A 12,383-nucleotide genomic window follows, 5' to 3' on the forward strand; every position below is an offset into this window, starting at 1 on the left:
ACTGTTTAGATGAGACAGAACCGGTTAATGACTGCTTTTTCTCCACAACTCCTTTCACTGAATTACATTCCTCGCACAGTGATTTTACTTTTGTGGCACATTCCTGAGATTTCTTTGTCATTTGGCACAATTGTCTTACATTACTGTTGAGCTTTAATGCGGCCAAGCCTTTCACACTTGTGCATTCTTAAATTTAGACCCAGAGATTAGTGCTAGGCACATCAGTGTTTAATGGGAAGAAGGAGGCTCAGAGTCCTCATTTACACTGAAGAGAACTGAAGACCCCGTGTTCCCTGGGGTAGCTAGTGTGAGCTACCCTCACAAAAACATGCAACAGTCCTGGGCTATACATGCCCCCTCTGGCCAGCCGGGGCGCCAGATGGGGTGGGGAGGATCTGGCCGGAATAACGTGATCTTTCCACGCTACGTCCGGCCAGAGAAACCCCATCCTGTCTGGTGAAAAGAAGCGGCCGGTTCACTCCTCAGGTTAAGAAGGAGACTTGAGCTCAGTGCAGGACCTCCCGGGGTTGGTAGAGGGGAGGAATGCCCAGGACTGTCACTTAGGTAGGAGCACTGGGTGATAAAAATGGGAAAAAATCGGGGGTAAAAAAAAAACAAAAAAACATTTGCCCTCTAAAATGACTTGAAATTGTTTTAATTGGTTAATTTGCAAGGAAAAAAAGTCTGAATAGAAACACATTTTTCCTCTTAACTAGGCATCCTGATGTGATTTTCTGGTAACTACTAAATCCTCTATATAATGGGATTCACCTGATGGGAGTTTAGGACGTTTTTTTGTGAAGTACTGAGATTGTATTATTTTGTTATTTTTACTTGCATGAAACATTTTTCACTTTCTAAATGTTACAGCAAGGTTGTTAAATGAGATATAGACTCAGTAGTCCTTAGTAACGTCTTCGGGTCTCCTTGTGACGCGTCGGGATGAGTTGTAAACGCATCACTGATGATCCCCAAGCTGAAGCATGCCAGGTGAGACGCAAATCCATCTCTCGGACTGAAAAAGAGAGAAACAAATGGTACTGCAGAGGTTATGGTTATGTCTCCACCTCGGTTCAATGCGGGGGCTCTTTTGTGCTTTTAAAAGAGCATTTTGTTATAATATTATTCAGACTTTTGATCTGTTGTTCCTTGCTTTTCGTGTTTTTACTTCTTTTTGGAAAACGGAAAGCAAAAATGTTTTGCATTTCCTTCTTTTAAACTTTATCCGAAAAATAATCGGATTGATTGCTGATGAACCATGATATGATCCGAACTGTGAGGTAAGTGATCTGTTACAACCCTAGTGTCAGAAGTGATGAATTGATATACAAAGCTGAAGAGACATCAGAGATTATTGAGGGGTTTAAAGTAATTCATCAGAAAAATTAGGGGTCCAACAGAGTCCTATTGAGAGAGCTTAACGGCCTCAAGGATAAACGGATCAGAGTTAGAGAGAGAACACAGGCAGCATCCGCGAGCAAGCAGGCAGCCATCACTGACAATTGGGAAATACATTTTTTCTCAATCAAAATAATCTGTTTTGTAGATCGTCAGGTTTTGATATGCCTCTATTGCAACATGTACAACAAAAACAAGCTGCTCTCCAGCCATGACTGAGGGTTTGCTTTGTTACAAGTCCATTCAAGCCCACAACTCCACATATAAAGGTGGTCCAAGCTTGTTTGTGCTATTTTTATGTCAGCCTGGCCAAACATTTGAACTGCCACAGAAGTTTTATTTTCTGGAGAAAACCACGTAACCCTGTTTTCTTGGAGTCTGGATGGGTTTCTGCCATTTTGCCTCCAGCTGAAATAAAAAGGGAAGGAAAGACGACCAGTAAACATGGATTACATTCCTCCTTTCAGACGCTGCCCCGTAGCCAAAATAACCACCATGATTTTTGTTTATCAACTTTTCATGGTTTCAAACATGTGGCAAGGGCCCAGGATTGAAACTGTGCTTTTTTTCTAACCAGCAGATGGGGACGTTGCCATTTGCTTTTTCCTTTACAGTGAACTATGATTTACTGTAACTCCACAAGCGTTCCCATTAGTTTAAAAGGTTAATTAATATGTCACACTGTTAAAGTACATTTACTGCATCAAGACTGGGGATTTAAGAGATTTGATTTGCTTAATAATGCTCATTTATGATTGATGCACAGAAATACATCTCCATTTGAGACACATCTACTTTACTAAAACAATTAGGTACCGAATAATAACCACTGATTATTTAAACTTGTGCAGAAAATATCTAATGTGGCATTAAGTCAAACAAGCTGACTGGCAAAGTTTTTAAGGGTGTTTAAGTTCTTATTTTCAATGTACAGGTGTTAAAAGTAACTGATGTAATAGAGAGAGTAAGATGTCAATGTTTATGGTTGGGAATTTTCCCACAGGGCCCAACCGTGACAATGAAAGGCAGAATGGACACGGTGAATGAGTCAGAGCGTGGTGGTCTTGTATTTGCTCATCTGTTATATAACATATTAATGTGTCATGTCCCTCCTAAAAAAAAAAAACAAACCAAAAAAAAAACATGCTCCTAAGTTATAAAATGTATCCGAAGAGATTCCCTTTTTACCTGAAGCATTGAAGGATTCCAATGTAAACACTGTTAACAGCTTCCATGCCGCTGTGACGGCTGTGTAATGTAACCCAGCTCCCCTGCAAAAAGGACCTTTTCTGAGAAGTTAATTCAATTAAAGAAGACAAAAGGCCACTGGCACCAATAAAGTTTTGGGTGAAACGTGAAGCCATAGGACGGATGCGCACAGTCTTGTGGCCAGTCGAGCGTAATTCACATTTGCATAATTCCTGGCTGCCACGCAGGCTCGCGATCGCTATGGGTTACAGTGGGTCCTGCAAAGAAATGCGGCTCTGTGTTTGGAGGGTGCATATGGCTGAAGCTGACAGGCGGGGTGTCCTGGCTGCCACACACAGACAAATACATGTGCACATTTATGCATCGCTGTACTTTCAACTATTTTAATCTTCATTTAAAGGTGCAAACTTAAATCTAAGTTCAGTCACAACAACAAAAACTTGCCTCTGAACACTGAATAGATTAAACCAATACTAGGATTGTAAAGTTCTAAAATCGAAAAGCTTTCTGGGAATTAAAAGGATTACATCAAAAAGAAAGGGAATGTATAGATGTGGCTGGCCAGGTCATACATGGGTCCGGTACATTCTGTACCCATTTCCATCAGTACAAAATGTACTGAACCAGTCACTACAGTGTGGGGATGTGCTTTATGAGCATCCAAGCCGCTATTTAAGACGACCGAGATGGCGGCCGTCATATCCTTTGGTACTGGTTGGTTATATTGCTAACTGATGGGGTTCAGAGGAAGTTTCTCCATTTCCCATCGGCACTGCCTCCTGGAAATCAAAGCCAAAGAAAGCAGACTAATTCTTTGTATTGAAGAGGTAAAATAATTGGTATGGCCAGCCAGGGTAATAAATCGAAATTAATGGGTGAAAACTTGGAATTTTTCAAAATTACAGGTTACGCTCTAGGGTTCTGAAAGGGCCGTCTCTCAGCAGTGCTGCAGAACCAGTGCTGTCGGCATACGCGATGAGGTCCACACGCATGTTACCAAATGGGTGTGGTTTGCCCTTAGACCGAAAGGAGCATGGGAGAGTGGGCAAGTTATTAATATATTTGAGACCTGCTGAGGAGGGCACATCAGAACCTTGCTACATAGACAATGTATGCCAGTGGAACACATAAATAAATTGAACCCAAATTGAAATATTTGATTAGCAGAATATTTGGGTCCAGCCCTGATACAACCAATCGGCACTGCTTTAGCTTGTGACGATCTGTTGCGTTTTATTTGTGCTATATCAGTGACGGCGTGAATAGCGAAACCGAAAATACCGAAGTAGCGTTTAGTAGTCCATTTTGTTAATAAACTCATTGTCCCTTTTAAAGAAAGAAAAACAGAAGGGCCAATCATGAAGCCCAATGTTTGAAGTGTACATGTGAAGATGAAGTGATGTCATTTGACAATTCTATGAAAAGCCAGATGACAATCATGTTACGCCAGACTTCCCCTCGGTGGTACCTTGTTGCATTGTGCCGGACCGGTTCTATGAACGACTCATAGCAAAACTGTCAAACTCCTGAGATTGTCAGCTGAACTACTAGCAAGGGATATTATCTCACAGTTGAATTGGCATCAAGGCTTTTTGGTTTGTGTCAAGTGTCAGTAAGTGTTGCATGCTGTCACGTGCTTTAATATGCTTTGAAGGTTATTGATTGTAATATTTAACCATATTTCTGCTTGTGTGGAGGTGGTACGCTATGGAACCTTAAAAGAGGAGCACCCTGCTGAAGAGGAGGTTGGAGTCGAGTCGAGTGGCTCACTCCACTCTACCAGCTGTTGAGTTGTAAAAACATGGTTAAAAACAGAGCAGTGATGCTTTTTCCATATGATACTCTGGCCAAAATATCACAGATACTTCATTAAGACCTCAGGAAATTGTGTCACCTTGTCTTGTTAATCCCAGAAAAGAAAACGTAACATGCTTATTTAGATATGCTCTCCAAAGATTCCTTCCACATGAGCCACAAATGTTAAGGATTATAATTTTGTTTTAGTATAACAAAAACCTGCGAGTGCAATACCGCAGGCAACATTACGTCATTCCTCTCACATATGGGATGTTTAGGCTTCATGCACTCACAAGTAAGTAGTTGGATCTTCCTATAATGTTGTAATGTTTCAGTGGTAACACATGTGAAAACAGTTCTATTAGGGATCATCTGTTTTTGTTTACAATGTGGCCAACGGCTTTAACCTCTAACCATGGGGCTCCCTAACTTTTCCACAAACACTTAAACGTGTGGACTTTCCACAATAAGGTTTAACACATAAAGCTTAACACTTGTTTTACTTTATGTATTTTTTTATTTTGTCCAGTACCCTTAAAAAAGTCATGTGTCATAAACCATGGACTAACTTCATTATTTGGACTATTTCCCTAGTTTAATTAGAAATGTCAAGTGTGAGGCTGCAGCGCAGCACTTGCTTGGGCCTTATCCCTGTCACACATGGCAGGCAGGACTACTCACACATGTCAGACACTCCCTTCGCAGCAGTGTTCACGCAGGCCTCACTAATGGCTTAGCACTTTGAGGAGCAATAACAATCGGCCGGAGAGTAACCCCCCCATGTTAAAACCTAAGCACACAATGCAGACTTTGATCTGTCTGAGGGGGCTTTGGAGAGGCTTTAGGAAGAATGGATCCTATATGGTTTCAGTTTGAGGCTTCACATTGTTTACAATACAGACACGGCTAGAATCCCTCTCCATCTACTTAAACGTGCATGGACAGAAACACATTCTTAGCTTGGTTTTAGTAGCCAGCATCTGTGGGAGTTATTTTTCCTTATTTGTTGCATTCACTAGGTTTTTACAAAGCAATGTATCTTTTTTGACAACTGGTTTTATTAATGGGTTTGTCCATGCATGTTAAAGTATGTTAACACATAAATGAGAGCACTTCAAGGGAATGGTCTAATGGTTTTATTCTGAATGCAATATGTGGTTTTTAATAATTGGGTAGCGTATGATGTGTGGTATTATGTGTCCAAGATCTTGGTGTGTGCCGAAATCCTCTGAGACCACTTAGGGGAGACCACTACAGCAAAGTAAATATTCTTTTGTTCTTCAAAACCATGTAATAGTCATGTTTGGGTTTGAAAAGCAAACCAAAAGGTTGTTAATGTCCCATGCAATTCCTGTTTCTTTTCTGTCTGCATGCTCTGGTTTTTAACCCCCCCACCGCCTCTGATTCACAGATAAATGGTGATGAGTCTGTGAGGTCTGATGTGCTTTCCATAAAGAGTTTGACAACAAAGACAAAGGTCTGTTTAGTGGGGAGCTACTCTCTGAAGAAGGGAGTGGGTTGCAGAGGGGAGCCCTCATCACCTTGACAGCTACTGTGCACTTTGTTGCTTCAGATACCTGGAAAGGTTTTCTGCTCCAAAGTCAATAAGCAATACAAACTATACACACATTCTCAGCCAGTTTTATCTTATCAAGATAAAGTACCTCTACGTTATTATCGGATGCCAAACTGTTTGTAATTACATTAGAGCGATAAAGACAAATATGAGTAATTGAGCGTACTAGAAAACAAGGGATGATTGCCTTGAGTGTTTTCTGATTGGTCAAATTTCTGGAGGCTTTTAAGTGACTGGTTGAATTTCTGTGAATTGTAGGGTGCACTCCGTCTTCTTCCGAAGTTACAATAAACAAAACTTTGTGAACCATTTTAACATTTTCAATTACAACTTTGGAAATCAAGCCGTAAATGGTTGGATCCAGTGTATGAAAGTCATCTAGAGGAACTGCAAAAACACCCAACCTGGCAGGAGCGTCTCTGTCCGGGACAGCTGTGGAAGCAATCTACATGAAGCTGGAAACTGGTTGAGAGTCCTCACAAACAAATACATGTTTCTACCAAGATATTATGGAAACAAAAATAAAATCGTTCGTACAAAGCAGAAGCTGATCAGTCCTTCCTAAAAACTGTTGCTTTTAGAATGAATAAAGTGTCCTGTTTAAGTTTTGCTTTAATAATAATAAATAAGTAGTAATTTACCAAAGTTGTATTACATAAAAATATTGCAACTCCTTGTACATCCCCTTTTTTTAACTTGATGTCTAAAATAAGAATTCATTAAAACAGTTTTGAAAAATCTGAAATCATGGAAATATTCCACTTTAATCGATTCAGCAAGTAAATCTCTTAATAGTCATCTATTTTTGAAAAGCGCTGACCATTATTATTTGTTATTTAACCGTTTCTTTGAATACGGTTTGAAACTTTTGGGATAGTTTATTGAAATGCTGCCAGACCATTGTCCTACAAGCAGTTACTTTTGCATCTTTATACACAAAAAATACAAAAGATTCACTGATTTACTTTAACAGCCTTTAATGTCTCCATCAGATTTAAAGTGGACAGAGAACCATCACATCCAGTCATTAACAGTTGTGTTTTGACCATTTTAGGGATAGCTTATCCGTATTTCAGTTTACCGGACAGCCCAAGGTTTTCTAACGTCTGTGCAAGCGCCTCGCTGCTTTTACAAGTCAGTGAGGTTGGTGTCAGTGAAGTGGAGCTGTGAATCTGCAGCTCACTATGTCATTGACAGACACGGAGGGTAAGGTGGAGACTGCACTGAGAGTTGGCATACTTTTAAAAATGACATGTATTCATGGTTTGCTTCCATCTACCTGGTTTAGTTTTAGTTTAGTTTATTTGCACATATTAAAAAGAATACAAAAAAATAGTGGCAATACAATAATTAGTGCAGTGCAGGTGAGAAAAAAGAAACCCAAGGTGGGCTTATGAAAGATTCTCACCAGAGATAAATACAAATAATAAGTAAACAAGGTAATCCAACTTTACAAAAGCAGTAGAGAAAAAAAAGAAAAAAAAAGAAATGTAAATAAATAGCTAAATACATACAAATACACCATCAAATTTACAAATAAATGATGGCAATGTGCGTGTGTGGGTGCGTGCGCATACGCATACTCCCAAAGCATGCACACAAAGCTACATCTTAGAGATCGTGTGAAAAGGGTTTATTTAAGAGGCTGGCCCTCAATCTACGTTTGAAATTGCAGAGAGAAGATGAGGAGTTAGCAATAGTTATGTGTGAGTTCCATAATAAAGAACCTCTGACTTTAATGGAGAACTGGCTAAGCGTGGTACGGCTGAAGGGAGGATGAATATTGTCAGATTGTCTAGTATTATAATCATGAACTTGAGAGTTAGTCTGGAAGTAATCTTTGAAAGTTGTAGGGAGGATATTTTGACAGTGAGTACATTTATAAATAAAAGCTATCCTATCAACTTACAACTGCTCCTAAAATGTATTCCATCCCAGAATTGGAACCCTGACCCCACTTTTTAAAAGACATGCCCGCTTGTTGATGAGTTCTGCTTGAAGTGTCCAAAAAACATGAACACACCCTCGATGAAAAATTGAAGTTCAAATTACACCTCAGACACTGTTTTCACTCTTGGGATTTTTTATTTATTTAATTCTTTTCCTGTGGTAAAAATGTGAAGTTTTTGTAAATATAAACTCATTTGTGATTTGAAAGGATTTTCTCACAAAATGTTTCTCTTTTTAGAGTCAGAATTTCTTAATCTATTAACCTAGAAATCTTGACTTTTAAAGTAAGAACTTCTAGGTTTTGAATCAGTATTATTAATTCCCACAAAGGCCCCTAATTTGCCGTTGTATAAATGGTCATCACTTACATTTACTTATTTTTTAACCTCATCTGGGTTCTTCTATACCTTTCTCATTGACCCATTCACACAAACACTCATACATCATATACAGTATATGACTATGCAATATGCAGGGAAGAAGATGGGCGAAAACATTTAGTTTTTGACAAATAATTTTAACTGCTTCTACCGCAGTTCCGAAAATAGTCAACAAAGGAAGAAGGCAGCGGATGATCATTCAAATGATTATCCAAAGACAACGCCCTGATGTAATGCAGCAATTTTAGAATGACGGGGGTTTCCTTCACAGGTTTTTCTTTGCAATATCTGGGTTTTGCACAAACCTAGGGGTAATGGAAACGTGTTGACTTGAGCGTTGGCTGTTGTATCGTGGAAGAATGTAGCAAAGCTCCTTCTGCAGAAAGACAGAAGCAGTTGAGAGGCTGCAGTTTGTTGTCTGTTTTCAGTCTAAACGCTGGCCATGTCAGGTACATCAAGTAAAACTTTTGCAGAGGACAAACAACTGCCCCTGGTATTCTCACTTTCCATGTTATGATCTCCTGACATTGGCTTTCCATGGTGTGCATGTGTTTCCTCTCTCCTCACTAACAATGCAGCTCAGGAAGTATGTCAGGATAAGGGCCAGACTGCAAGGCTCTCTTTTGGGAGTGCATCCAAATTTTAGGGACAGTTTTCCCAGTCTTGTTAATCCCAGAAAAGAGAGTTCAGTATTCAGCAAAGCTGTGGATATGTGAAAGGGAATTACTGCTCCAGGTGTACTCGGAAGAAAACTGTGCAATGTCCCTCTGGCTGGTAAGTTCTGCTTCAACATGTCATTTTCAACTGTGGGTGGTCAAGGATTCACTCCTGGTCATGGTCAGTCAGCTCCAAGATGTTAAAACTTTCTTCAAACTTTTCCCAAGGACAACATATTTGAGATTAATTCTTGGATGTATTTCCTGTTAATGAGTGAAAATGAGTGATGGTAAGAATTGATCGATAACTTCATTTTCAAGTCTTAATTCTGCTTTAAATCAATTTGCTGAATCAAAATCTCGTATAAACCTGAAGAGCTGAAGCTAAAACGAGGCCTTAGATTTGGATAAGGCAGAACTTGAGGAGACAAATATCTAAACTCTGGATTGTTACTGTTATTAAATTGCATCAATACAGATGTTACATTTCACACATGATTTGCCTATTTAAATAATCAGAAGGTCCAATACAGAGCTGTAATGTTCAGGAAAAAGTAAATGACTTTGCTGCAGTGTTGGTGCTGAACGGTTCCTGAGAACTACTCGATCAGTCAACAAGCACGTAGGTGTGTCGGGGTAAATCAGACGGGGACACCGTTAGCCGATAGAGACGGAGCATTAAATGAGCTGCAGATCAAGGACTGTAAGAGTGGTCAATGACATCATTGTGACTGAAGGTGACCGCCAACGAATGTTTAACTCACTGCTAATGAACTTGCTTTAATGTTGCACTCTTCAGTCAGAGCAGGTATTTTATGTGAAAACATGAGGCTTTCTACCCGTCAGCGGCGACATTTACATTTATGAACTTGGTTTGAATGGACATTTGGAATATGTTATGGTGAAAATGGCAACCTTTAACTGAATTGGTTTTATTGAATGTATATTTAACAAAAGTGGGAGATGTTTATGTTGATTATACCAGTAAATCTGTAAGACCTGGGGCTTTAATTAGGCTCATTTGTGTTCTGTTCCTTGGTTTGCCTGCAGTTTGGTGCCCATTTAATATTTAAAAAAAAAAAATTAAATACACTTTATTAAGCATGCTGTTTTGTCATAACCTTACTTGTAACTTTCTGATTACTTATTTCATTTTGCTGACATTTTTACTTTTTTATGACTGCTGACTGGTTGACATATGTCATAATTAGCACCGTATTGGACCTTGATGGCCCTTTCATTAGTCTCTGATGCATCCTGCCCTCTTGTGCGATGTCTGGGCTTTGGTAAGGCGGCTGGCAGCTTGTAGGCAGTTCACGTTTGAGCCAAATTAAAAATGTAACTGTTAAAAGTTGAAATGGTCACTGTGTTGCTTTGTGCATGACATGTGATTGCATAGCTGGTAAAACTAGCCTTAGTGTTTCTGCACAATATAATTTCTTTTTTTCAAGCTCAGTGGCGTCGGTGAATCTTGATTGAAAGTATTTTTTTCATTGCCTTTGATTTGTTAGCCCTTAAAACAAATCTGAAATAATCTGCAGATTTTGAATAAGATTCCCAACGGTTTCATATACTTTACAAGGTTTAAGAAGGGGGATCCTTTTTCTATTTGGTATATAACTGTAATGTTTTGTATCACACTCACCATACAATAACAAGTTATGCATTTTAGGGGGACACTAAGCACATAAACCTTTTTCTTTAATAAAATAAATACTGTAAGAGCGGATTGAGCTGTATCAGGCTTAAGATTTAAATCGGTATTGTTCTCTGCGCCTTCGTCTGCATAAAGATCATAGCTCTTCATGAAACGGAAAGTCTCACCATTATTTCACCGATCCACGGATGAATTCGCCAACTGTTTCCATTTGCTGCCTTAAGATAGAGCAAGAGTATCATTGTCATGTCAGAAGATGAAATGAGCTTTCATTTAATTCCTCGTGGCTTTCTGCCACGTGCCTACATTTGCCAGGCTCTGAATCCAAAAATGTCTGAGATCAATGGTGGGAGGGACAGCTGGCAATGGCGGCATTAATACCAGCCACTTTGTCGGGGTCGGAAACCTGAAGTCTAAACTCAGACAAATGGGTGTCCCATCCAGATTGTAATTACATCCATTAATTATCTTCAATTTAATGTTATTGTATCTTGTCTTACTGCAGTAATGAGCTAAAGATTCTTGAAATACACTCGCAGCATCATAGCATACATGGTGTTAATATCTGCATGATGTCATTCAGACAGGATCTAATGGACATATAGCTTAGTTAGACTCTGCAGTAAGCTGCAGTGCAGCATGGATTTGCACTTTGAGCTTGACGAGGAGGCTGTCACTCCCACTGCCTCAATTTCCAATTCCAGGATGGACACTAATTTAGAGTCCCAGCAGAATTCTTACTTTTGTTTTATATTGATTGTAAAAGAAATCAGATGCATCTTGGTGGAAAAAAAGACAAATGAAACTGGTGAGTGGATGCCACCAGCTGAGGCCAAACATTTCTGTCAACCCCCCATTAAAACCATGACTGGCCATTTCCCCTCTTATTCTCTGAAGAACAATGACCCTTAACTCCCAAACATCTTGACTGATTTTCTCGACCGGGCAGCAGACCTGACGTTGCCAAAGCAGTCTATTGTCTGCGCTGCTGAGAAGCAGGAAGTAAACATTTCATTGTCAGTGAACCTTCTATGCTAGTCGGTTCTTTCGCCAAAATTGTGTAATCATCTGTAGTAGTGCTACACGGAGAACTGCTGACACAAAACCTTCACTACCAACCCGTTCTTATAGCAACAAGCTTTATCTTTTGTAGTTTTTGTGAACAGTACAATGTTTTCAAAACTTCCCTCAGGCTATCATGTATTTACAAGTGAAACGGTTAAAAGCAGTTTTCCTTGAGTAATTCTGACTTGTTGTAGGTAAAACTGCACGTGTCTGGTCAGTTTGGGGTTTGAGAGCCTGCAAGGATGTAAATGTTATTTCCCAAGTTCTTAGAAGTTTCACAAAGAAACTGCAGAGTGCCAGAAAAGGTAACTGAATGCTCCTTCAGGGATGTGAGGCCTGCCGTATCGCACGCTCAGTCTTGTTCCTCTGTTGTCTGCCTTTTTTATCAGTTGCCCTTCTCTTTACAAAACAACTCTTTTATTTTGCGCTCTATTAAAGGTCATTTTTTTTTAGCGTGTTGAAATCCAATTTCTAACAGAAGTACAAAGGAACTGATTTTAAGTGGTGTCTTCACTGACCACGTTCATTGTTTGCTGTAAATTTAAGCAAATTTAAACTTTTAGAAGGAAGGTCTATGGAAGATGGAGATGTTGGAGTAAACAATTCTCTTTATTCTGGAAGATTCTACATCATCAGAGCAGTTGGTGTCACCGATCAGGTAAAAAATTATAAGTTATGTTTTTTCAACATCTAAA

At 39.4% G+C, this 12,383-nt stretch overlaps 1 protein-coding gene across 2 annotated transcripts in view; it reads left to right on the forward strand.

The window, feature by feature from the left end:
- Positions 1–12,383, forward strand: part of tns1b (tensin 1b) — a 202,965-nt gene that overhangs the window by 19,408 nt on the left and 171,174 nt on the right. The window contains exon 1 of one of the 2 annotated variants that reach the window (XM_061723874.1): positions 8,996–9,084. The exons of the other annotated variant lie outside the window; for it this stretch is intronic. Coding sequence (XP_061579858.1) covers positions 9,070–9,084 — 15 coding nt within the window. The 5' untranslated portion in view covers positions 8,996–9,069. Of the gene's footprint in view, positions 1–8,995; positions 9,085–12,383 lie in introns of those variants that run through there. 2 annotated transcript variants of the gene reach the window in all.

Source organism: Cololabis saira, chromosome 6 (genome assembly GCF_033807715.1).
Source record: "Cololabis saira isolate AMF1-May2022 chromosome 6, fColSai1.1, whole genome shotgun sequence".
Classification (NCBI taxonomy): Eukaryota; Metazoa; Chordata; class Actinopteri; order Beloniformes; family Belonidae; genus Cololabis; species Cololabis saira.